This window comes from Canis lupus, chromosome 12 (genome assembly GCF_003254725.2).
Source record: "Canis lupus dingo isolate Sandy chromosome 12, ASM325472v2, whole genome shotgun sequence".
NCBI lineage: Eukaryota > Metazoa > Chordata > Mammalia > Carnivora > Canidae > Canis > Canis lupus.
In genome coordinates, this window is record NC_064254.1 from 14,067,708 (window position 1) to 14,095,415 (window position 27,708).

Genomic DNA, 27,708 nt, shown 5'->3' on the forward strand with positions numbered 1-27,708 from the left:
GATTGAAAAAGGAAATGTCCTCGATGCTGCTGTCATGTTTATGTCCAGGGCTGAAGAAGTGATCCTCATCCTCACGGCCCTCTGAGGGCTGTTTAACCCACATCTGACCTGTAATATTCCCAACGGCAATTTATTTTATCAGTCCTTCCCCATTCTTCCTTTACAAACAGCCCCACAGATGTCATATATGGATTGTCTCTCAAGCATTTGGGTAAAATTGTGAATTAAGGGATCACACCTTCCTCCCTAAACACACCTCGTTTTTATTGTGGCAACGTACATATAACATGCAGTATTTTAACTATTTTTAAGTGTACGGTTCTGGGGCATCAAGTCCCCTCACACTGTCAGTTAGTCATCACCACCATCCAGCTCCAGAACGTCCTCATCCTGCCCAACCAAAATGCTGCCCGGTTAAACACTACCTGTGCCCACTTTCCCCTCTGCCACGGCGGCCACCGTTCTGCTCTGTCTACCCCAGGAACGTCACACAAGGGGAATCATAATGATGTTTTGTGGATGGACTTTGCAACTGGCTTATTTCACCTACTGCACGTGATGTCTTTAAGGTTTATCCATTTAGCATGTGTTGAAATTTCCTTCCTTTTTATGGATGAATGATATTCATATATAATATAGACGTATGTATGTACATACAAATACATTCATACACACACACACACACACCACGTTTTGTTCATCTGTGTATCATTTATGAACCTTCACAATATTGTCTGTCTGAAGGGTAGCGTGAATGCTGCTGATGTGAACATGGGCATACAGACACCTGCTCTCACTTCTTTTTTTCCCCCTCTTCTTTAAAGGTACTTTTTTGAACAGGAACCCATTTTGGCTGCCTGGGGCTGACCTTCTCCCTTCCCACCTGCTTTGCTTTATTATCTTGATTGATGGCCAACACTCCTCTTTAGCTCAACCCTCCACCGCTAGGAATTTAGAGGCTTGAATAATTCACACAGAAGTAACAGGGTGATGACTTTCCTCATGTCACTCCTCAGGAAGTCACTAATGCTGCTGGAAATAGAGACCAAGGATTTCCCCAGGGCCAGGTGTTCCGATCTTCGGAGGGTGGCCCCCCAGAGGCCAAGGACTATAGGGGACGGGCAGTCTTCTTCCTGGAGGAGAGTCAGTGGCACATCCTGGTCAGGGCTCCTGGGCGTCTCTTTGAAGGGCCTTGTGTAGTGGCTATAGCAGAACCTAGATGAAGACAAGGCCATGGTGTTGGGGGGCCCCGGGCCAGCCCATTTCATTCAGTGGCTATAGACTGTACCTGTTCCTACTTCTTGGGCAGCTGGCCTAAATAGCCCTTGAAGTTGAACAAAAAAAGATGCAAAAGAAATTTATATTTTAAAAAGAGTGCTTTCAAAATAGAGGAGGCCCAGATAGGAGGGAGAATGGAATCAATAAGAATGAGCACTCACATGGGAGTCAGCCAAGTACCGGTGAAGATGAGGGTCTTGTCGGCCGTGGGCTTTGTCCAGTCTATCCAAATTCTGTGAACCTCAGTTTCTCTGTTTGCAAGTGGGCAGAGTCTCATTGTTGGGATTAAGTGAGAAAACATATGACTAACCCTATTTGCATGTTAGCATTATAATCACCTGGGATACTTTTAAAAAAAGATTTGTTTATTTATTTGAGAGAGAGAGGGAGAGCATGTGTGGAGTGGAGGGGCAGAGGGAGAGTGAGAGAGCTCAAGTACTCTTCACTGAGAGCAGAGCCCATCAAGGGGCTTGATCTCATGACCCTGAGATCACTGCCTGAGACGGAACAAAAATCAGTCGCTCTACCAACTGCAACACTCAGGCACCCCTCACCTGGGATGCTTTTAAAACACTGGCTGCCTGGGCACTATCCCCAGAGAGCCCCAATGTAGTTGGGGGCATCTGTAGTGTTTACAAAGCTCCCCAGGTCACCTTAATATGCAGTCAAGGTGGCAAATCACTGGCCTAGCGTGTAGGAGATTCTCTGTGAATGTGGTGTCTCCTCAGTTCTCTGCTCTCCCTTCATGCTTGCAAACACCCCATAAAACATGTGCCCTCCTTCACATGGCATGGCCTTGGGATCAGCCGCTGTGATTTGTTTCCCGGCCTTACGACAGGGTGCTGGTCACTGAGCATACGAGAGCCTTAGTTTCCTCAAATAGTAAAATAGACCTTGACCCCACAGGCTTGATGGGAATAGAGTCCGCCTCAGTTTTCCACAACCATCACAAGAGATAACTTAGCACGTAGCCTGATGATAGAAAGCACTCTGGAGACGCCGGCTCTTCCAGTGAATGTGGTGAGAAGTAGCGTGTCCTCTGTGCTGCAGCCAGCCCTCCTCACCGCCCCCAGAGCCACCGAGGCTTCTCTCGCCTGCCTGCCTGCCCGGGCTGTCCAGTTCCAGCTCTCCTGCTGAGCCACGTTCCTGGGAGATGCCTGGTGAGAACTTGGGATCAGACTGAGTCAGAGGTATTTGCAGACTTGACTCACCAGGTCTTAAAACCAGAAGACTGCCCTGTGGGTCTCATGACGTTCCTGGAAAATAAAAGAAGTGAATATTATTGGGTTGAGTTCATCAGACACTCACCCTCCCTTTTGTGTGTCGGGTGTTCTGAGAGGAGCAAGCAGCAAGCCTGCCAAGTCTGAACCATCAAAGGAAAGGCCCGGCTGCAATGCAGAGGGATCTTTCTTCTGCAGACAGGTTTCATCCTCTTCCCACAGACTTCTGTTTCTCTGGCTCCCTGCGGCTACCCCCCATTTCTCCTCCCTCTGGGCTCCTGGGAAAATGTTCCCAAGGGCTGCCTCTGGTGAGGTGTGTCAGAACTGAGCTATGCTGGAGGGCTGGGTGTGGGCTGGGAAGGGCCATCTGGACTCCAGAGAACAAGAGAGGGGAAGTTCTTCTGGAGGGAGAATTTCTGGAAACTGACACTGAAACAACAGCCAGGTAGGGCATCCATTTCTCTGATGCCTCCCTTATCCCTGAAGATAGTAAACCCTGACATTTCCACATTCCAGCTGACTCTAGAGCTGCTGCTTTAGCAAAAGCCACTGGCATTTTGTAATTTCTCACCCGCAGCTGCAAAATCCTAACTGGTCTTCCGCTCCTGCTGTGTGAACTCCCTGCCCAACAAAGCCAGGTAAACTTTTCAAAGTACAAAACTATCTCACACACACACACACACACACACACACACACACCTTATGCTTAAAACTTTCCCAAAGCTTTCCGTTGCTCTTAGGATAATGGCAAACTCCTAAACAAGTTTAACAAGACCATGTGTATCAGGATTTGGCATGGTTGTGAATGATAGAAAACCCAGTTTAAAGGAGTTTGAAAAAAAAAATGAAAAAAAAAATAAAAATAAAGGAGTTTGAACAGATAATATTTTATTTTCTCATACAAAATGTCTGTGGTAGAACCAGCTAGGATTGGCATGGCAATTCTCCAAAGTTATCAAGGACCCAGTGCTCTTGCTCCATCATCTATAGCAGACGGTTTCCACCTCGTGGTCCAATAGGGCTGCTTGAGCACCAGCCATTGCAACCAAATCCCAGGCAGAGGAAGGAAGAATTGCACAGAGCACTTCTACTGGCATCTTTCTGCCCAGCATTTAGTTACTAACTGCAGTTGATTGGAAGAGAGGCTGGAAAATGTAATCTTTATTGTGGTCAGGGACCGAAAAAGGAGAAAGAGAAAAATGGATGTTGGGCAACACTGGCAGTATATATCGTACACTACATCTCCTGACCCCTACTTTCTTCTTGAGCATCATCTCACCTCCTGCTTCATTCCCCTACCTATCTGCATTCCTGTCACACAGGTTTTGTCTAGGAGTCCCACATATTTGCAGAACTTCCTCCTGCCACACTCTCTTGCTCAGACTTCTAACCTTTCTCCTCTTCTAATTTGACTACTCATCCTCTAGAACTCCGGTCAAGGAGCATTTCCTCAGGGAATCTTCCTCGATTATGTCAATCCTCCTATTTAGATGCTTATAGCATGTTGATGGTATCATTGTTGCAATTACACATTTATGTATGTAATCATTTTATTATTTTCTGCCCCCACAATGAGGTCAGGGTTTAGGTCTGGCTTTGCACAGCATAGAGCATTCTGCTGGACATACTGTAGGTACTCAATAAATATTTGCTGAATGAATTAATGAATAAATTTAGCTATTATCTCATACAAAATTAAAGAGGCTAAGACTCAGCAAAAGATTTTCCTAGGCAAGCGGTGGTGGTGGGTGGCCAGGAGGCCTGGGAGGATGCAGTAGAGCCAGGAGAGAGTCCTAAATGATTCAGATTGAGTAGCCTTTCAGGTGTGGCAGAGAGAAGACTGACCTGGCTCTCAGGGGACCGGTGTTCTGGTCTGATTCAGGCACCAATGGCTGCACGGCACCTGGAGACAGTGACAAGTGGTCAGATGCTGGATATACTTTGAAGGCAGATTGGCTGTGGGGGGTGATGGAAAGAGGTAAGTCAAGGGTTAGCCCTGGGTGTTTGGCTGAGCAAAAACGATTTTCATAGGCAGATGGTAGTGGGTAGCCAGGAGGGCTGAGGGGATGCAGGAGAGCAGGGGAGAGTCTGAAATGACGGAGGACTTCCCCTAAGAAGGGGAAGCCAGTGAGAGGAGCAGGGTTTGGGGAGATGAAATGAAGGGTTTATTTGCAAATGAATGGCAGGTTCCCACAGGCAGCTCCACACTTCATCTCTCTCGCTGGAGGCTCGGCATCCCCAGAGCAAGGGTAGCTCCAGGCTGGTGGATATAAGTGGTGATGACTGGGAATGCCAATTGGGTGTAAAACAGATTCAAAAAAGGGTCAGGGGGCACCTGGGTAGCTTGGCTGGTCAAGGGTCTGCCTTTGGCTCAGGCCATGATTCTGTGTACTGGGATGGAGTCCCAAATCAGGCTCCCTGCTCATCAGGGAGTCTACTTCTCCCTCTCCCTCTGTCACCCCCCCCCCACCCCTGCGCTCTCTCTCTCACTCTGTACTCTCTCTCTCTCAAATAAATAAAATCTTAAAAAAAAAAAAAAAAAGGGTCAGCCTTTCAAAGTGGATAGTTGCCAGCCAAGAAGTGATTCAGTCTGACCCAGCAATAAGATTGAAAAGAAAGTGGTCAGAAGACCTTGACCCCGCAGGCTTGATAGGAAGCAGTCACTTTCTTCTAAAGGCCAGTGACCAGTGAGAGGAAGGCATATCCTTCCCTGCATGGTCACTGCAGACACCTTTGAAAATGCAGAAAACGATAATCCTATCACATGTCCAACATCTTCATGTACTTCCTCCCAATCTTTGTTTTACACATTTTTCTATCAGCAGTTGAACTCATCCACAAAACACAGTTTGGCAATTTCCTTTCTCACTGAACAGTAGAGCACGTGTTTCTAAATTGCTTCCTGGGGAGATTATACCGACCTACTCTAGTGCAAACAATGTATTAGTATGCCTCTCTCCTGGCAATCTTTGCAAATTTTACAAGTGAAAAATAGCAATTTATTATTCCTAATTCCTAATTATTTCAGTTCATAATTCCATTGTTATTTGAATTTGTGATTCTTTCACGTCTAGAGAGAATGAGCACGTCTCAAATGCTTATTAGTTCCATACCTATTTTTGAAATATATTTCAATATATATATTTTCCATACATGTATTTTTCAATATATTTTAATTCAGAATTCATTAATCTGCAATTCTTTCATTTCTAGAGAGAATGGAAACTTTTCAAATGCTTATTAGTTATATAATTTTTTCAAAACTGACTTTTACAAAGTTATTTCTAAGATGGCAAATAGGATCAAAACCAGAATCACCAAAATTTAGTTAAAACTCACCTTTCCCACCTCTAGGAGCAGCATCTGCCCCAAGCAGTTGTATGTATGAGGAAGATGGGGGTGGCAATGGGGAGAGGAAGAAGAGGCATGACGGAAAGGTTGGACTCAGTGGTTGGTGACCCTGGTTCCCAAGTCAGCCTCCAGCACACCTTTAGAAGGGTGAGGCTCCAAGTTTTCCGAGCAAACCAGTGCTAACTAAATAGATGGCAATGTTTGCTGTGCAGCTTTTTGGGGTTGCTGCCACAATCTGATCCACCAGATGGGTTTTAGCATTCACTGGCAGGCAAACTGGGAGCCAGTGGCCCAGGTAGGGACCGTATCTGGTTTGGCTGTGTCTCCAGAGCCCAGTAGGGCACCCGGCATGTGCTCCACCCTCGGTGCGCATTTGTTCTGTGACTGAATGATGGGAAGACTGAAGAGTTGCTAGGAGAGTGGAGACCGTGGCCCTCTGTGTTTTCCGTTCTGTTCTCTGGTGTGTCACTAAACATCAAGTCCTTTACTCACACAGGTCTCCGTCTCTATTCCTTCTGAAGTCAATCCAAACAATAGCAAACATTCCTTCTAACTCTGAAATTCTTTGAAAATAACCTAAGCTCTTTTTGCTTTTCTTTTTGAAAAGTGTCCTCTTCTATGAAACAAAAGAAAAATATTGACCTCCTACGAGGTTGCCAGATAAAATATGGGACATTCAGTTACACCGGAATACCATATAAACAAGGGATACTTTTTAAATTTATTTAAATTAAAAAAAAATTTTTATTGGAGTTCAATTTGCCAACATATAGCATAACACCCAGTGCTCATCCTGCCAAGTGCTCCCCTCAGTGCCCATCACCCAGTCACCCCCACCCCCCGCCCACTTCCCCTTCCACTACCCCTTGTTCATTTCCCAGAGTTAGGAGTCTCTCATGTTTTGTCACCCTCACTGATATTTTCACTCATTTTCTCTCCTTTCCCCTTTATTCCCTTTCACTATTTTTATATTCCCCAAGTGAATGAGACCATATAGTGTTTGTCCTTCTCCGATTGACTTATTTGACTCAGCATAATACCCTCCAGGTCCCTCCATGTCAAAGCAAATGGTGAGTATTTGTCGTTTCTAATGGCTGAGGAATATTCCATTGTATACATAGACCACAGCTTCTTTATCCATTCATCTTTCGATGGACACCGAGGCTCCTTCCACAGTTTGGCTATTGCGGACATTGCTGCTGTAAACATCGGGGTGCAGGGGTCCCGGCGTTTCATTGCATCTGCATCTTTGGGGTAAATCCCCATCTTTGGGGTAAATTGCTGGGTCGTAGGGCAGGTCTATTTTTAACTCTTTGAGGAACCTCCACACAGTTTTCCAGAGTGGCTGCACCAGTTCACATTCCCACCAACAGTGTAAGAGGGTTCCCTTTTCTCCGCATCCTCTCCAACATTTGTGGTTTCCTGCCTTGTTAACTTTCCCCATTCTCACTGGTGTGAGGTGGTATCTCATTGTGGTTTTGATTTGTATTTCCCTGATGGCCAGTGATGCGGAGCATTTTCTCATGTGCGTGTTGGCCATGTCTATGTCTTCCTCTGTGAGATTTCTGTTCATGTCTTTTGCCCATTTCATGATTGGATTGTTTGTTTCTTTGGTGTTGAGTTTAATAAGTTCTTTATAGATCTTGGAAACTAGCCCTTTATCTGATAGGTCATTTGCAAATATCTTCTCCCATTCTGTAGGTTGTCTTTTAGTTTTGTTGACAGTTTCTTTTGCTGTGCAGAAGCTTCTTATCTTGATGAAGTCCCAATAATTCATTTTTGCTTTTGTTTCTCTTGCCTTCATGGATGTATCTTGCAAGAAGTTGCTGTGGCCAAGTTCAAAAAGGGTGTTGCCTGTGTTCTCTAGGATTTTGGTGGAATCTTGTCTCACATTTAGATTTTCCATACATTTTGAGTTTATCTTTGTGTATGGTGTAAGAGAATGGTCCAGTTTCATTCTTCTGCATGTGGATGTCCAATTTTCCCAGCACCATTTATTGAAGAGACTGTCTTTTTTCCAGTGGATAATCTTTCCTCCTTTGTCGAATATTAGTTGACCATAGAGTTGGGGATCCTCTTCTGGATTCTCTATTCTGTTCCATTGATCTATGTGTCTGTTTTTGTGCCAGTACCACCCTGTCTTGATGACCACAGCTTTGTAGTACAACCTGAAATCTGGCATTGTGATGCCCCCAGCTATGGTTTTCTTTTTTAATATTCCCCTGGCTATTCGGGGTCTTTTCTGATCCCACACAAATCTTAAGATGATTTGTTCCAACTCTCTGAAGAAAGTCCATGGTATTTTGATAAGGATTGCATTAAATGTGTAAATTGCCCTGGGTAGCATTGACATTTTCACAATATTAATTCTTCCAATCCATGAGCATGGAATATTTTTCCATGATACCTTTTTTTAGTATGTCTCAAATAATGCATGACTCTGTAAAAATTGAAGCACTGAATGATTAAACAACATTCAGCTGGATCAGTTTATTGCATCTGGGCTTGTGTTTCTGGACTGATGATGATTATGTGGCGTTCATTCAACAAGTACCCATTGAGTATCTATTAGATGCCAGACATTATTTAGGCCCTGGTGACACAGCAGAGAATGAAATAAAGCAGTGTCTCTGTTTTCATAGGACTTATATCCTCATAGACCAAAATAATAATAATAATAATAAAACACCATAAAATATCAGGTGCTCATAGAGCTCAGAAGACTAATAAAGCAGGATAAGGGTCTGAGACCATGTGAAGGGGTGAAGGAGAGAATTAGGCAGTCTGCTGAACTTGACCTTCTGTACTCAACAGCCCCTAACCTCCACCAAGAGCTGTGTTTATAACAATAGGACCCTGATATTATTTCATAGCAATCAATGAAGCTGTATAAAAATGATGTCATCGATTCAAAGGCACGTGTCCACATCAGGGATAAAATGATCAGTTGCAGGGATGGGAGAGACCTATAAATCATTTAGTGCAGATCTTAGCTGAGCTGGAGCTGCAACCAAGTTTCCTGACAGCTGGGAGAAAGTTTAGGAAGGTAGTATACTTGTTAAAAAGATGCTTCTGTTTTCAATTCCATCTGCCAGTCAGGGTGGATTGAGTCCTGACAACTCGATGTGTTTCTGAACTTTTAGCTGAAATGACAGTGAACAGGTTTTCCCCTTTAAGAAGTCTTTATACCTTCCAAAGCCGGCACTCTTAGGTTCAAGGCCGGGCTGGGGACCATCACACTAACTGCTTGCTGGAAAGGACACTTCTCTTATTCTTTTGCCAGCAGAGAGATGGCTGGAATCAGCATCATTACCATTACCATCTTTATGATCCTATCCAGGCTTCCAGGTTGTTCCTCTACCCCAGCTACTCGAGTGTCTATGGTTACATGAATCTTATGTTTTATTGCGAAGCTGGAGATTTGGTCTCCACCTTTGCTAGGCGAGCTGTGGTTCTCAGGCCAGTGGCATCCACATCACCTGGGAGCTGGCTAGAAATGCAGAGTCTCAGACCCCATCCCTGACCTGCTGAGTCACAGTCTGTCCTTTTACGATGTCCCAGGCAATGGCACACACATTAAGGTTTAAGAAACACCGTGTTGGAACATTTTGTGTGCTTGCATCCCTTGCATTTTACACCTTAGGCTTGTAAATGATTTCATATAAAGGCCTCTTGTCTGCTATGAGATTGGATATATAGGGCTCATTAACTCTTCCTCAAGGAAAACCAGATCAGTTTGTAGAATTCTTTTTATCATGTTCAACTCATGGGAGTTATGCACTTAGACATATCTCATAGATGCTTGGTTTCCAAAGGAAGAACCTCACAGAAACCCAAGGAAATGAAGTTTTGGTGGAGGAGAGGCAGTTCTGTGGAAACCAGCAGCAGAAAGTGCCCAGGAAACCTCTACCAGAGAAGTTTTTAGGCTTCTCTGCAAATTCTGTTCCTTCCAAGGAACAAGTGCCTCTAGCCCCATCAGATGGAATTCCCAACCACACAAAGTGGACACCCAAACATTGGGGGCCTGTAGGGCCCGGTGTGAACTCTGCTGGATGCCAGAGTCAGGATGCATGAGAGAACAAGCTCTCACCAGGGGATCAGGGCTTCTCTGAGTCCCAGGCAGGGCCAGGTGAAGGGACAGCTCACCTGTGACGAGTGGTAAGAGTGCGCACGTGTTCACACTTGACGAGGGATAGGTTTACTCACGGGCTCTTTCATCAGAGATAACCCCAAGATAACCCGCTGAGGTAATCGAGCAACTTCTGCCTCTGAATGGCTTGGAACCCTCGAAGGGCAGGGCTTAAAGGTGGGCCCTCAAACAGCCAATGCAGAAAGCCAAGATAGACACCCTGCAGCTGGAACTGGGAGCGAGGCCTCAGAGACTTGGTTCCAGTAAGGCTCAGAACTGCTCCCAGGGTGAGCACCGACCATCTACCGAAGGGCAGCAAAACAGGGTGGCTGAGACGGCTGAGTTAAGGTCTTTTGCATTGACTGGATCCTTTGCTGTGAACTGGGTAAACCTCCTTAGCATACCCAGTCACAGAGCTGCCGCCCACTTTCTACCTCAAGGGATTAGGAGCAAACTAACAAAGGTAGGTTGACCAAGTGCTTCCAGGGCTTTGAGTGCAGCCCACTGCGACCTCAGAGCAATGCTTGCAGTTGAAGAGTTTTGAAAGCTGATCAGCTTTGGAAGAAGGGTCCTGGGGTAGGGTGGGGTTGGCGGTGGGGGTGGGTCAGTGGGCCCAACCTTCTTCTACAGATGAGGACATGAAACCAAGTCCCCGAAGCAGAGGGGGTGTTGGGACTGGCCCAAAGTTCCACGGCATTTTCTGGCAGAGTGACAGTCCATGCTAAGGTCACCTGGCTCCTGGCCCCGAACTCTTTCAACTGCCTCCTGAGAGCCTGGCTTTGGGGCTGGGACAGTCCGTGAAGGAGGCCATCTGTTTAACACACTTCTGCTCCTGAGAACAGTGGGGAGGGGCCCTCCTTTGCATCTTCCCCCAGTGCCCTGGGCCAGAACGTCTCCAGAGGCTGCCCCTCTGCCCGCAGTCCTCAGTGTCTCCAGGGAGGGCCCGACCCTCGACCCTCGGCTGCCTTGCTGGACTCCATGGTGCTCCCGCCTCAGAGTTCCTGGGCCCAGTCCCCACACCCCTGCCGCTGTGCTCTTCGCGGCCAGAGGGCGAGTCTGGGGGTAGCAGGGTGCCCCGTTCTCCAGAAGTCCCCACAGTGCCTGGGCACGGGGCTGGGCCTGCGCACCCGCCGAGTGACCCCTCCTCTCTTCCCCCGCAGATTCCGAGCCCAGCACCCTGGACTCCCAGTCCTCCACCACCCTGTTCCTGTCCTCCGAGGAGCCGGGCCCGTCCACCGCCGCGCTGCCGTCCCCGTCCTCGTCCTGCGAGCCCCAGGCCTTCTCCCCGGGCGCCTCGGGGCTGCCGGCGCTGCTGCCACCGCCCCCCGCGCCCGCCGCGCCCCCCGCGCCCCCCGCGGCCCCCGGCCCCGGCCCCGGCCCCGGGCGCGCAGGCCCCTACTCCGCAGCCGGCTCGTCCCCGGAGGCCGCCCCGCGCCTCGCCGACTGGCTGCCCTGCGGCCCCGCCACCACCCCTCCCTGCGGCGGCGGCGGCGGCGGCGGCGGCGGGGACGAGCGGCGGGAGCGGCCGGCGGCGCCCGGCCCGGGGCCCGAGGGGGGCCGCACCCTGCGCCCCGGCGCGGCGGGCAGGGAGGAGGGCGCCGAGGCCCCGGGAGCATCCCCGCCGCCGGCCGCGCGCGCCAGCCTGGAAGCCAGCGTCGGGGACATCCTGCTGGAGCTGCGGACCATGAACGGCCACCTGGGCGTCATAGCGAGGGCGCTCACCCGGCTGGCCTCGACCCTGGGGCCTCCGCCGCAGCCCCTGCCGGAGGCCCGCGATGCCGACTGAGCAACCGCGCTGTGCCGCCCCCGCACGGCCCGGCCCCGGGCACCCCCTGCCCCCAGCAGCCTCCGCTCCGCCTGCATCTCCGTGTGAAATGATGCTGCAGGTCCCACTCTCGGGGGGCCGGGCCCTTCCGGGGCCATCACCGCTGCCCACTCCCCAGCGCTGTCCTGGACCCTCAGAGGGCCTTCTCTGTTCTGGAAAGGCCTTGCCCCGCTGGCAAGGAAAGTTCCCCCCGACGGTGGTGAGCACCTGGGGCAAGATGCTCAGAGAACCCTCCTTTCACACCCCACATGTGTGACTCCTGACTGGGGTGGAGGAGGGAAGGCGAGCCAGCTCCGGCTCAACCCTCTGACTTGTCCGTGGTGTATCGGATCTCTGGTGATGTTTACATATTTCTTTCTAAAAAATATTTTTGGATAGTTAAATTTATTTTTTTCTCATTATAATATGACCACATTGCAAGAAGTTTGGAAAATAGAGAAGTGAAAAAAACCTGATGTATTTGGAGAAGGGGGTATTTAAGTCTTTCTTACGAATAAGAAAGAATTTGCGTAATAAACAAAACTCTTATGTGTGCTTTCTGGATGTTGGCCTCGCTCAGCTCCACTTCTTCCTTTGCCTGGGCCCCTGTTCCTGGTTACTTGTCGTGACCCTACCCTGCAGTCCTTTGGATCTTATTTCAACTTTTCTCATGCTTGTGAAGTTCTCGTGATTCTTTTGTAAAATTCCCAGATCTCCCTAAATTTGGTAAATGCACCCCTTTCCTCTGGATTGGAGCAGAAACTGAGTCACAGAGTGACTGGACAATATGAAGGAAGCCAGCATCCCCGGCCCAATAACATCACCCTCTCCAGTTGTGACCACCAAAAATATCTCCAGACTTTGCCAGTGTCCCCTGATTGGGACCTAGATGGAATTTCAGAAATCTGGAATAATCTATGCCCTCCAGGAGCTGACTTCCCCAGGAGGCAGGGCTCTTCTCACTTTCCTATTTGAATTAGAATTCGTTCGTCAGAAGTAGATATACTACTCCTTTCCTGGAAACAAACCAAAGGTCAGAAACCACACTGCGTAGAGTAAAAGCCCATCCTTGAGTATTTGCAGGGCACACAGGTGATGGACTGAGGCCTGTACCTGCCTGGGCTCTGTAGTTCTTGGCATACCCAGTGCGTCTCTGACTTGGGCATGTTGGATCCGTCTGGAGAGCCTATTAAGATGCTGATTCTGCTTTAGTGGTTCTGGGGTGGGGCCTGAGACTCTATGTTTCTAATCAGATGGGGGTGGGGGGGATGTTGATGCTACTGGCCCAGGATACATTTTGAGTAGCAAGTGAGTAGCAGGAGCTTTTCCACTTCGGGATTCCTGCCGGTTTGGGTTGTTTGTCTTTGTACCCTGCAGTGGCCTAGATGCCCCAAGCTCTTACCAAAACTTTTCACTGCAGCTCTGGGGACTTTTTATTTTAAAAGCCAGGGTGTATTAGGTTTAGCCACCCACTTCTAAAGAAGCTTCACCGGAGTTCAAACCAATTCAACATTTATTGGGTGTCTATGATGTTGGTGCCTGGGGGACTCAGAGATGAATAGAGCGAGGGCCCTTCCCTCCAGGGGCTCCCAGCCTAGTGTCCCACACGGAGAGGGATCAGCGGTCACCCCCACCCCCACCCTTGTAAACAACTTGAAGTGGGGTGGAGAGAAACAGCAGAGAGTGATGAAAATGGCAGTCACTGAGGCCAGGCTTCTGGCTTTGACTTTGGGAGGGATATTTAAACACTTTTGCCTCAGTCTCTTAATCTGTGTCAGATGGGGATGATGGCATCTGCTCCGTCATGGCCCAACAGAAGCAGACTTGGATGTTATGGGGGCTTTGCGCTCTAGAAAGTGCTGTCCAGATGGCCTTTGATGGAGAGTGGGTATCGGTACATCCTCTCTCCTGGGTCCTGCGGCAGGAGGCACACCGTAGAAGGGGCATTACACACTCACATCTGAGCTGCCTCTCCATCGCTGACTAAGCCTTTTTATTTTATTTTTTCAGGAAAGGAATCCATGGCCCAGAGTGACCGTCCTTTGTTCTGCTCTTTAGCTGAAGAAACAGCTAAGCTGTCATTCAACCACAGTGGCCGAAAATATCAGTATTGGGTTCTTATTCATATGCTCATTAAAACAGTCTTTTGTTCTGATTTTAAGGGACTCCCTTGGCATTAGATTAAAAACAACAGCAACAACAATAAAACTAAATCTTTCGAGAACAAAGAGGGGCTGGCATATAAATCCTATATAAAGACACGGGGACTGAATCCTTTGGTCAGAATCTTGGTATGTGTATGTGAGATTGAGGTTAGGGAAGTCAAAAGGGGCTGATGTGACATTCATTCGATCTAGGGAGGGTGGAAGAAAGTCTGAGCACCTGACCTGGGTGAGTAGGGCCTCAGACACTGGGTCTGGTCTAAAGATTTGGAGATGGGGCTAAAGAGGAATAGGAAGGGCAGGACTTTGCAGAAGGAATGGCCAAGGCAATGGAATGGAGTTCAAACAAAATATTGGTTTGAAAGGGCTGGGCAGAAAAAAAGAAATCGAGATTTGTAGATTCTAGGTTGAAATTTCCCTCTGAGTGACACTAAACTATCCTGATACCTGTTCAGCCCCAGGCGTAGGTGTCATTAGGGTTGGCACAACATAACACAAGCATACGATGGGTATGCTGAAAGTCAGTGTAAGACCCATGGCAGAGAGAGCAGGCTTAAGACAGGGTCCCACATATCAGCAGTTACAGCAGCTCACCTTTGTCAGGTAGTGAGGGGCCTGTTTTTGAGGGCATTCCAGCAGAGGCCAGATGAGCAGCTGCTGGTGCGGAAGCAAACGGGGGTCTACACTGAGTGGGGCAGTGATTTCAAGACCCTCTCACTCTAACTCTGGGGTAATCCTTGGCCCCTCTTTCTCTCATGCACATACCCAATCCCACGTCAAGTCACGTTGGCTCTCTCTTCTAACGAGTTCTATTATCCAGCCACTTCTCACTGCTACCGCCTGGCCAAAGCCACTGTCTTCTCCCACCTGAATTACTGCAGTCACCTCCTAACTGGCCTCCCCTCTCCCTCCTGTCCTCCCAGAGAAGCCAGAGCGGTCTTTTAAAAACATTTCTAACCAGGTTACTCTCCTACACAGACTCAGTAGCTTCCATCTCACTCAGAGGAAGAGCCAAAGTTTTACATAATTTAGTCTCCTATTATCTGCTCGATCTCATCTTTTATCACTATCCTCCATTCTAGTCCTCCCAGCCTCCTTGCTGCTTCTCCCATGCACTGGGCACGTTCTACATCAGGGCCTTTGCACTGGCTATTTCTTCAATCTGGACCACTCTTCTCAGCTAGGTCACATGACTTCCTCCCTCGTACCTTCAGGTCTTTGCTCAAACCTCCTTTTAAAAGTTGTAACCCTCCCCCTAAACTTAACCCTCGACACCCACTTATTCTCTTTTCTTGTTTTGTTGTTGTGTGGGTTTTTTGTTTTGTTTTCTTTTCAGGGGGGTGTGCCTTACAAAAGAATCACCACCCCACATACTATATGTTTATTTTTTGTCATTAGAATATGAGCTCAGTGAGGGAAGGACCTTTGGTCTGTTTTGTTATCTCAGCATACTGCCTTTTAAAAAATAACAGTGTTTTGTAAAAGGGACACATCAATTGTAACAATTCAGACAATACAGAGGAGATCAAAAAAGAATATGAAACCCACCCCGAAATCCACCCCCAAGAGATAACTACTGTCAGTATTTCAGCAACTACTATTTGAAACATCTGTGTCTCTGCCCAAAATGCATACATATGTGTGTACTTCTACTTAACTGTGATCACCCTATGCCTACTGTTCTGCAGCCTGCTTTGTTTTTTTTTTTTATTGAACTTGATAATGGCTGGAAATTTTTCCACTTAAAAAAAAATAGATGTTATATATTGAAGCAACATTTACTTAACCAGTCCTATGCTTTGGTTTCTAATTTTTCACAATCGTGAGTAGTGCATTCATGCCTGTATGTGGGGCATGCATGTTTTTGCTCTTCTGTGTGTCCTTAAGATAAGTTCCTAGAGGTGTGATTTCTGGGTCAAAGGGCACACATTCCTACTTCTTGTTTTAGGTTGCTGCTGTGGCTTCATTGAGGTTCTAAAAGGGGAAGTGAATGAATGGTGGTAGGAGGGATGCGGGGGCCTTGGGGTGGTTCCATTCAAGAACCTGGAAAAAAGGAGGAAATGAAAACAAGACTGCCTTCTGAAGGTTGAAATCAGAGCATAGTGGGCCAGAGCAGAGATGTGCAAAGCCACCTGGGAGAGACGAATCTCAAATGGTCCCTCAGATGGTGCGTTATGCTGGGTCTTATCAGGAAACAGAAGCCATCTAAGTTTTGCACACAGAGGAGCTCTTATTCAGAAACAAGGGTGTTGCAAGGGCTGGAGGAGCATGGAGGGGAAGCTAAGGTTACCCAAGATGAGTAACTACAAGAAAGCACTACCAGCCCCAGGCTATGGGGTGGCCAAGGGAGTGCAGGACCCGAGTGATTCCAGAGTCCTGGCAGTAGAGCTGAGAAGCCTCAGCCCCTGCCACTACAGCCATGGCCACCATCACCCTAGGGTATCACTAGTGCAGTCATTATTGCCTGAGACCCCCACCGGAGAGCAGTGGGAGGGAAAGAGTTGTTTCTCCCCTCCTCTAACCTTCTGGCTCTCAGCCGGCATCTCCCTTTTCCAGAACCTGGAAGCTGCCACTGGAGAGGCCCTGGGAAGTGCAGTTTCTGGACCCTCCATCCTGATGACACAGGACTAAGCACATTTGACAGCAGATAGGCAAATGACCAGTGCCAACAGGAACTTGAGTCAAAGCAGTGGAATAGCTGAAGAAAGCAGCTGTCCCACAAAGAGTAAGCTCTGTTGGCCATGGCAGCACTGAGGAGCAGACACCCTGAGACCCACATGGTCATTGCCTGTGGTGGCAGAGGAGGGCCTGCTTGACCCTCAGGACCCAGCCCCAGTGCACACAGGCACCTTGGCTCTCTCATCTGATACCACTCAATAGTCTAGGGAGTGCCCACAAGGCATTATCCCGAAGAGATGGCTCTGATCCTGAGTGCGGACAGGCCGGTTTTAGAGCCTTCTTGGGAAGCTGTTGAGTCTTGGATAATAGTAGGTCACCAATGTGTATTGCCACTCTGGGAGACAGGAAGCCAGCCCTGCGACTTACCCTAGAACATATTCCTTTATCTAAAGGACATAGGCACTAGCATTTATTGGGCTTCTATCGGGCATCTGTGTCATATGCTCTGTCTATGTACAAGATCTTATTTCTCATATCAACCCTGTAAGCAAGGTTGGGAACTAGGTCCTATAACACTCACTTCATTGATCAGGAAATTGAGGTACAAAGAGGTCGTGTCACTTGGCCATGGTCACACAGCTGGTAACTGACAGAGCCTGGATCTTTCTGTCTCCGAGGGCTTTGGCTGTGCCCCCACCTGGGGCTGCCTATCACATTGTTGGACTTGTTCCTTTCGGAAGTAGGTCAAAGTAGTCGAATTGCCTTTGGCTGGTGATTCTCCCCCAGGGCTACAATTGAGTTGCTCTCTGGGAGTTTTAGGTCTCTGAAAAAATGAAAGAATGCTAGCACTCGAATAATAAACCAGAAAACAAGGGGACCCCTTCAGCTCCCCCCACCTCCAGTCACAGCACCAATGGTGTCATACATGTTGGGCATGGGAGGGAGAGGAGATGCTGGAGGACAAGACAAGGTACATGAAAGAGTGGATGAGGAGAGATGCCAGAAGAGCTGAGCCATATCGGTGGCTCTGAAGTACCTTTAAGGTCAATATCATTAACTACATTACATGTACAGGGTGACTTAGCTAGAATTGAATTTTGTCTCCCTCACTCCTTGCCACCTTGGGCCACCTGACTTAAACAACCAACTCTGCTGGGAGGGCCAGAAAATGCAAGGATTTCTTCAAGTCTCATGGGTGCCAGTATTAGAATCTCGAGTCTCGGGGGCATTTTCTAAGCTTCCTATAAAGCAAGGACCCTAGCAAGCAGCAAGCAGGCTAACCTGGCTCTCATGGATGAGGCTGGCCAGTACCCAGTGGGCTCAAACCATTGCCACAGGCAAATGTGCAAAGCCTCTGATGAGAGGCCACCAGGAGCATCTTCCAAGGCTCTTGGCTCCAGCTTCTTCCTCCAAAACACACCAAGTGCTGCTGCCACTGCCCACGTGCTCTCTGGAGGGCACTCCCCTGGCCCCGCCGTCCCGCCCCGCCGTCCCCGGAGCAGACACTGTATCCTGTTACCCCCCTCCCCGCTATGCCCAGCACCATTCAGACACGGAGCTGGTGCTTAGTAAATGTGGATGGAGGGCTCAGTTGCGGGGGCCGGGGGGAGCAGTGGCCGGGCTCCACCTCTTGCTTCCTGAGCACTGCCCGCACCGCCTGGACGGAGGCAAAGACCTGTCCGTCGGCCAGTCTGGTGCTGGCCCAGGAGGGAAGGTCATGATGACCTGCCTCCGCTGCAGCTTCCAGGCCTCGCCTTTGCTTGTTTTCTGGGAGCCTTGGTGTCTGCCCACAATGGCATGGCTCATTCAGCTGCCCGGATTCTTGGCGCTGTGCGCGGGCCGCATAGCTTGTTTCCGTGGTGAGCATGGCAGAGAGGGCCTGCGCTCCCGGGCCCAGCCTTCCTCCCGGTCTCCTTGGGCCGGGCGCGGGCCAAGCGACTGCTCCCAAAGCGGGTTTTCTGACGGGGGTGGGGTGGGGTGGGGTGGGGTGGGGTGGGGTGGGGTGGGGTGGAGTGATCATCTCCGACTTGGCTGTGCTTTGAGCTGCAGTGAACAGATCTAACAGATTTTATTCCTTCCTTCCTCTTCCATCCCACCTTGTTCCCCAAAGCGTCTGAGATGGCTGCATGGAATACCGCATTCTGGAGGGTGCTTGGATGGCATCTGGCCTGACCCCTTTCACTGTGCCATCTTCTGGGAAGGGTTACAAAGGTTGATGACTTGCTTGGGGTTACCTAGCGGATGAGGAGCTGGGCTGGGATGGAAGCTACCATCTCCTGAGTCCTGTGTTCTTCCTACCATAGCATTTCTAGGCTCCCCTTGAGGGACTCTTTCCAGTGGTGAGATGGGACAGCCTGGAACCGTCCACCTCTCCAACACCTTTGCCCCTGAGAGTGGACATACACTCAACACACACGTGTACACACATGTAAGATGGATCCAGAATTTTATTTTTATTAAAAGAATGTATTTATTTATTCATGAGTGACACACAGAGAGAGGCAGAGACACAGGCAGAGGGAGAAGCAGGCTCCCTGAAAGGATCCCAATGTGGGACTTGATCCCAGGACCCCGGGATCATGTCCTGAGCCGAAGGCATATGCTCAACCACATAACCACCTAGGTGCCCTGGATCCAGATTTTTAAATGAAAATAAAATTGTTTTAGTTTTCTAAACCAGAGGTCAGGCTAACTATGGCCCATAACCTGATCTCATTCAGCCTGAAAGCAAAGGGTGATTTTTACATTTTTAAATTGTGAAAGAAGCAGCAGCAGAAGCATATGTGACAGAGACCGGATGTGCCCTGCAAAGCCAAAAATACTTATTATCTAACCCTTTGCAGAGAGAATGCTTGCTGATCCTCGGTCTGGACAACGCATTTGACTTTTCCTCCAGTAATAATAAACAATCTACCCAGGATGCTGAAATCTCCCCTTTTATAGGTACATTGACAGGGTCATTTCTATAGGCTCTGACTGTGAAATTTAGAATTTGCCGCTCTCTCCTTTACCCGTCAGATGCTTGTGATTTTTCTGAGGGGTCTTTCTGTTGCTCGATTCCTCTCTTCCCAGGATGAACCACGGGCATGAACCTATTGTCAGGAGACTTCCAGGGGTGCATTAGGGGGTCAAGGCTGCCCTGGGCATTTACGGACCCAGCTGGGGCCAGCGAACAGACTCCCAAGAGTGACAAGGAAAATTTCTTTCCCCTCAAAAGAAAAACACAAAGATGCTTGTGATCTGAGTACCTCTGTTTCCTCCCCACCAAGGCAGGCTTCTCGACTAGTTCCTGTCTATTCAGGCCGCTCATTTCTTTATAGTTACTGAACCAGAATAACCACAAATCGAGCCGGAAGTGTGCGATAACCCGCTGAACTCTGCGTGGCCTTGGCCGGCTTCTCCCCCAGCACATCCGACGGCTGCCCTGCTTCTGCAGCTGCAGGGTATCCAGCGAGCACCCAGCAGCGACTGAGGCTCGGCTCTCCGGCCAGCTCCTTCCAGAGTCAAAAGAAAGAGAGGGGGAAAAGTGACAGGCAGACGGAACCAGGAACATTCGAAACCGTCAGAGCTGTTCACGGTTGTGAAAGATTTACAGGCAGGCAGTTTGGAGTTTAAATACGAAATGACACCAGAAGCCTTTAATGTAAAGAGGAGCTTTAAGTCTGATCTGGGAGCAGAAAATAGTCTGTGAACTCCCCTCTCTGAGATCTTAGAAGTTCTGTTCTATTGACTCCAGGCAGGGCCTCAGCCACGGTGCACTTCATGGGCTCATAAATATAACATTATTGGGCCAAAAAACCAATCCTTCTCCAACTGATTAGGCCCAGATTGGTCAACCCATAAATCAACACTGAATGAGAGCTATAAAGTTGTGAATCAATGTGTCCCAGACCTCCAAACCGGAATGAAAACGCTGGAATAAAATAGCTGGAGTACTTCCAAGATCCTTCTTCTCATCCCTCCTCCCACCAGCCCCATATCCTACTACACTAATTTTAAAAGCCCTTTTTTCTTTTCTTTCTTTTCTTTTTTCCTTTCCCCCCCTGCTCTGGGTCTGGCTGTGGACAGCATTTCAGGGCAGGAAATATGGTCTAGAAGTGAGGGTGGGGAAACAAGAGGCTGACCTGTGCATTTCCGGGCAGGCCTGCTCTGGGGCTCTGCTGTAGCTCCCTGGCTGGGGTCCCCACCTGTGGCTGGGAGGTGATGGCATTTGTCATCCGTGTCGTGGGGCCAGGAAGGGAATCAAATACCCCGCTGGCACACAGTGAGTGATTGGCTCCTGTTTGATCCATGAATGGATATTTAGATCCAATTAATTTGAGGGCTGTGAACTCCTACATTGAATCACTAACTATAATAACCCATCCTCCTCTTGGAATGGCACATTAGGTTCAAAGATGCCAAGCAGCTGTCCCTGTCGGACGTGGTCACTCTTTTGGGATCTGGGTGCTGAGATCGTCTGCTGGGAAAACTGGCCACACATAGTAGAGAGCCTTCCGTGTCCCAGTTCCTCTGAGTTCTAAAGCAAAGTTTGTTTCCATAATCCCGCTTTTCCAAAATATGCCCTCGCAGTGTCCTCTCCTCCTCTCTTTGATGCAGCAGACACTCCCTCCCCCCACTGCCCCTTCTAAGGGCTCGTTGTTAAGCACCTGCTTTCCTGGGCTGGGAGCTCTTCTTTCCCGGTCATCCCAATCCCAAGCTCGCCTGCCATCTTCTCCTCCTTGGGGAGGACGCATGCACTATCCCGTATATATTCTTTGAGTTGTTGGCCTCCTGGTTTTTCCCCCAGACATAGACTCAAAGGGCTGGGAGGGTGTCTGCTGTGTAAGGGGTTCTCACTTATCTAAAGTGGAAATCAGGCCTCTCGCAACCCACTCCACCATACTACCTTAGTGCAAAGCCCTACCCTGAGCGCATTCTTGTTCTTCTCTTTAGAGAAAGAAGGTCCTTGTCAGGTTCTCCTGAAGCTGGTCTTAAAGCACCATTTCTGTACAGTTCACTGTTTCCTTTGGACACTTTTATTTCCCCCTCCATGTTTTCTTCTCTCCTTGCTGTGACTTACAAGACCATGAACAGACAAGCCCAAGACCCCAGAGGAGAAATTCTCCCCTCCAGCGTGTGCCTCTAGGAGGAATGGGGCTGAATGACAGCACTATTTGACGAATGAGCTCCATGGAGGTGTTTTACCACCAGCAGTCAGAGAAACCTTGCAGGATGTGTCCAGGGAAATGGATTTTGTAGGGTTAGCTAAATCTGTACCACCCACAGCACAATAGCGGCAGTGTGCAGAAAAGGCGGCTTTGAAACAGGTTCAGTTTTATGTTAGTTCCAAGTTTAGGTGAAGAGCCAAGTTCAGGTAAGGGACCGTTTTTGCAGCTGAAGGATTTGTATTCCTCCTCCTATCCCTGATGCAGCCCTTTGTCGTCTTGGCTCTTCTACCATTTAAAAATCCTGACATTATCTCTCTACTTTCTGGGAAGACATTCAACTCCCAGAGTGAACTGTATGAAATAAAGTGATCACACTGCTTGGACCTAACTCTTCTATAGGCGGACCTGTGAGTGAGTGTGAATGTGATGAACCCTACTGCCTGGAGAATCCTTTTTAGACACTTAATCCCTCTTTTAGCTCTGAGGTCTGAGGGCCCACAGAAAAGAATGGGGAAGATTCTAAATATGACCCCAATTTTTCATCCCTGCTGCATCCATGCCCTTTGTCAGGTAGCTTTGTGTTGCCCTCCAAGGCTGTGTCTGGGCTTAGTCATGAACTTATTTTGGCCAACAGGATAAAATGGAATTGATGGATATCTGTTCTGAACCCAGACCTCATGAGACCTTGTATGTTTCTTCTTGATCTCTTTTGCATCTATCATCGCCATGACAACATGCATGAGCTAGTTTGTTGGAGAAGGGTTACATTGAGGCACAGAGCCAAATCACCCCAGTGGTCCCAGCTGACACCAGTGTATATCGACCAACAACCAGCCGACCCCCAGACATGTGAATAAATCCAGTCAAGATTGGCAAAGCCATTTAGCTGATCACCACCCACTCCCACTACTCCTTGATGTTTATTGTTGTGTATCACTGAGGTTTCATGATGGTAAGGCAATGTCATTGTGGAAATAGCTGATTGATATGGGCAGTTACCCCACATATACTTTTTTATCACATTTTATTTCCTTGATGGTCACCTAAATCATCTGATCTACACTATTAGGTGGCTACCTAATATCCATAATTCTCTTCTTCCTTGCTATCAGAACCATGTGGCCAAGAGTGCCTGGTTGGCTCAGTCAGTTAAGTGTTTGGTCTAGGTCATGATCTCAGGGTCCTGGGATTGAGCCCTGTGTTGGGATCCATGCTCAGCAGGGAATCTGCTTCTCCGTCTATCTCTGCCCCTTCCTCTGCTCATGCTCTCCCTCTCGCAAATAAATAAATAAAATCTTTAAAAAAAAAAAAAAAAAGAACTACGTAGCTAGCTAAAAATCTACATTTCCCGGCTTCCTTTGCAGCAAGGAGTTGTCATGTGACACTTCTTTGGCCAATGAAAAGTAAATAAAGTATCCAGTAGAACTCCCAAAAGGGAGTGGAGACTCCCTTTGTCCCTGTCCTTTTTCTTGCCTGAAATGAGAATGTAATGCTGGAGGATAGTCTAACCCTGAGTTGACAGCATAAGCTAAGAATGGCTGGGAGGAAAGACAGAAAGAGCTTGGGTCTCGGATAGTATGGTTGCCGGGCTAGCACTATACCAGTACTTTCTAGGGACATCTTGTTATATGGGAAAATATAAAATTTCTAAATTGCTTATGCTACTGTTTTTCAGGATTCTCTTATTTATAGCTTACTATAATTCTTAGGATCACATTCTAGGGGCCACTTTGTACCCTTTTGGAGAAAGTTCTTAGAACAAATAAGTAAAAGTGTTTTCTAAAGCTATTTTATAGAAAACAGAACTCCTAATTACTGTACAGATTCACCAATTATACACATAACAATAATCTCAGTGCATTCGTATTTGTGTATAATATTGGTTAATAATTTTCAAAGCTCATGATGTTCTTACGTGTCCCCCTCAATACGCTTGTGATGAATATCCCACATTCATTCATTCAATGGGAGGGGAAACTGAGGCATGGGGACTTTAAGTGAGTTCTCCAAAGTAAACAACCTGTTAGAGAGTTGGGGAGGGACTGGAAAACAGGCTCCCCAGGCTTGCTGAGGAAGGATCTAATGTAAATCTCAATTAGAACAAACTGGAATGATGTAACTTCTGTATCTTGGACTATGATTGACCCCAATCAGGGAAACCAAAAGCAACTGAATTTGTTTTAACTCTGCAGAGAAGATCCAAGACTGAAAGTCAGTACACTGAAGACAGGCAAGTTTGTAGGAAAGAAAAGAAGAAAGAAAGGACAACTCTTTGACTTTTGTATCCACCCACGTATTTGCTTCCTCTTCTCTGTTCCACTGGGAAGTAGAGCTGATGGATTGTGGATCTATCTTCCCAGAGCTTGCTGGTGAGCTCCTCAGGTTTAGGACTAGATGTTCTTTATTTTTATATTATTGGTAGGGTTTCTGGGTACAATTGTGCAGGTTGGTCACTGCACAAGAGTGCTTGGCTGAGGAGTGAGTAAAATCCACATTCATCAGGCAATGGGCCCATGGGATTGTGATACAGCAAGAAGTCCTTTTTTCCCAATTTGCACATAGATACTCTGATGATTGGCACCTGGACCACAGTATGGGATGCTTTTTTGAAAAATGAATAACCCAGGGATCCCTGGGTGGCTCAGCGGTTTGGCACCTGCCTTTGGCCCAGGCACCTCGATCTGGAGTCCCAGGATCGAGTCCCACGTTAGGCTCCCAGCATGGAGCCTGCTTCTCCCACTGCCTGTGTCTTTGCCTCTCTCTCTTTCTCTATGTCTATCATGAATAAATAAATAAATCTTTAAAAAATTAAAAAAAAAGAATAACCCTCAAATGATTACTTCTTTCCTAGGTCATTTTGATCATGTTCTACTACTAGTAGTCAGGTGTTTCTAAGATGGGAGTTGGTAAGTGTGAAGATCTTTCCTTCTCAAGCTAGCATACATACTCACAGAAGTGAAGTAGCAGTTTCAAGATTCAGAGACTAGAATGAAAATAAAAATCCACCATTTATTAAACATTTATTATGTGTCAGATAAAAAGTACTTTACATTCCTTACTTCATATAGTCCTTACAGTGAAACTGTGAGGTAGGTTCTATTAACACTCCCATTTTCCTTTTAAAGATTCATTTATTCACTCTAGAGAGAGGGGGGGAAGGGACAGAGGGAGAGAGAGAAAGAGAGAGAGAGAGAATCTCAAATAGGCTCCCTGCTGAGAATGGAGCTCATCTCAGGGCTCAATCCCATGACCCTGAGATCATGAACTGAGCCAAAACCAAGAGTTAGACACTTAACTGACTGAACCACCCAGGTGCCCCATTAACACTCCCATTTTAAAGATGAAGAAACTGAGGCTCTGAAAAGGTGAATACTGCTCAATGTCATATAGCCAGTATGAAACAAAGCTTGGATTTGAATCTAGGCTTGTCTAATTCTAAGGTCTTAGAACTTCATCCTGCAGTTTCCTAAGCATGTAAATTCTTTGTCAATAGTGCAAACATAGCAGAGACAGTGGTGTTCACCAACTAGTCCATGAGCCCCCCCCCAGACTCTCACTCTCACTTGCGTTTAGGATGGGGCCCCATGATTGGGTTCTGTCTATGGGATGTAGGCAGAAGTGATGTATGACCATCCCTAGGTATGACTATTGATAACATCGTGGGTCATTGGCTGTCTTTCTCTTCTTTGTCCACAACCCAGGGCAACTCAGATGTTGAGATGTCAGCATCTGAAAATGGAGGCATCTTGGATCCCTGAATCACTGCATGGAGGAGAGTCACCTTCCAGAACCCCACAATCCGCACTTGGCTTATGTGAAGAAGAAATGATTCTTTGTCGTGTTCTTGGAGCAGAGAGTAGCCTAACTCAACTAATATAGCAGAAATGATAAGAATAACTTTATGTATTTATTTTATATAATTGTTTATGTTGCACAAATACTTTCTCAATTCTCATTACCTTGAGAGATGAGCAGGGATTATAAGCCCCATTTTATAGGCCAGGAAACTGAGGCCTAGAGAAGTGAAATGATTTGCTCAAGACCACATAGTTGGTAGGTGGTCAAACCAAGGTTAGGCTCTCAGTAATTTTCCCACACTCTATAATTTTACAACTTCCTAGCTCAATGTTATAAAAGCAAGCAATAACCTCAGAGGGAATGAGGGTCCCACTGTATAGAGTTCTGCAGATTAAATTAAACACCTTGAAGGACTACCAGGCTAGGTAGCCAGTACAGACAGGTGTAGTACATTCCAATGGTTCGTATTCTTAAGTCAACAAGCTGCAGGCGTCCTGTGGCTGCTCAGACTCTTGGGTGGTCCTGGAGGGGAGTCCCAAGTCTTGTTCTTGAGCAATTTGGTGCACAAATCTCCAAACCGAGCTACAGGCCTTGAATTAAAGACAAAATGTTACAACTCTGGGTGAAAATCCTCAGTATCTCCAGAGAGTAAAGTGCCTGATTCTCCTTCTTCATCTCTACACAGCAATCATCATTTTATCTGGCATAGAATTCTTCACAGTGTACAAAATACTTCCCTCTCCCTTATCTCATTTAATTCTCACAAAACAGGGTCATGCTTTTTCTTTGGGAAACCCTAAAGGTTGATTTGTTCCAAAATAATGACAGGGTTCAGCCCCTAGAATAAAATCTGACATTTATTGAGCACATATTATGTGTAGTATCTCATTCAGTCCTACAACAGCCCCCCAAATTCATGGTGATGATAGATGCAAAAGAGAGCAAGAAGAAACATACAAGGTCTCATGAAGTCTGGGTTCAGAACAGATATACATTAATTCCACTTTATCCTGTTGGCCCAAACAACTTCATGACTAAGCCCAGACACAGCCTTGGAAGGCAACACAAAGCTACCTGACAAAGAGTATGGATACAGCAGGGATGAAGAATTGGGGTCATATTTATAATCTTCCCCATCCTCCTTCCATGGGCCCTCAAATCTCAGGGCTACTTTATCTGTCCTACAGTGATGAATCTTGAGGAATGAGAGTCTAAAAACTTGCTCAAGATACTCAGCTAAGAAGGCTTCTGGCAGGGATCTATGAAGCCCATGGAGAAGTTTTCAACCAAGGCAAAAAAGGGAAGGGATGGAAGAGAAAAGTAGTCAATTATCCTGTTCTATACAAGGGATGTGCCACAAACACCTACCTAACTTCTAGTAACTTTATTTACCATAATCTATATAAAGCCTTAAAAATCTGTCGTAGTCTTTGATCTTACCTCCTCTCTGCAGACGGGGATCCAAATTCATGGTGATCTCTTTTTCAGGAAGTAGAGTTTCTGATTAGCTGACCTCTGATAACATTCTTATACTAAGAGGAGGGATGGAATCTCTTTGTTTTGGTATTTATTTTGTGACTCTGTAAACATTGACCTTGCTCATGTTCAATTCTTTTGCTAACAAAAGTCTCCAAATCTTTTTTTTTCTTTCTAGGTCAAGCTCCTGGGATTCTTCTCTCATGAGACCTGATGAGCTGCCAGTATCCTGAATGTGACAAGGATCCAAGTCATCTCTGTTTGTGGTTATTTGGTATCCTCTGTTCCTTGCCATGGCTGAAGGCTCATTTAGCATTCTCCCCTATGGAGCTCAGGCTGCTGAGATAGGGCGTCACCTGAAGTTTCCCTGCAGGGCCTCCAGCTGCCCAACGCCAGGGCATCATTCATTTTGTACTCTGTATGGATATCCCCTTGGAGTTGGCATTTAGGCAAGACGATGGCCCTATTTATGACTCTTCATTCATTCATTCAGAAATATTATTAAGCACTGGCTATAGTTTTAGAATTCTATTGATCTTGAAGGATGGAAAGGAGGAATAAGCCAGGTCTGTCCTAGTGATATGCTGTCCACACTGAGCCTCTTTGAAAACCTGAGAATTGCTGTTGACTCTTCCTCTCTCTTAGCTGCCACACTGCAATCAAACACCAAGCTTTACCAATTTTGCCTTCGAAATATTTGTCATACTTACCTCTACTTCTG

At 47.3% G+C, this 27,708-nt stretch overlaps 1 protein-coding gene across 2 annotated transcripts in view; it reads left to right on the forward strand.

Annotated features, from left to right (window-relative positions):
• The window catches only part of RUNX2 (RUNX family transcription factor 2), a 326,022-nt gene extending 311,904 nt beyond the window's left edge, over positions 1–14,118 (forward strand). The window contains exon 8 of one of the 2 annotated variants that reach the window (XM_035697529.2): positions 13,793–14,118. In XM_035697529.2, the coding sequence (XP_035553422.2) occupies positions 13,793–13,962 (170 nt within the window). In that variant the 3' untranslated portion in view covers positions 13,963–14,118. Of the gene's footprint in view, positions 1–11,138; positions 11,266–13,792 lie in introns of those variants that run through there. The other variant, XM_035697533.2, reaches the window with a different exon arrangement.
• Positions 14,119–27,708: the final 13,590 nt, after the last annotated feature.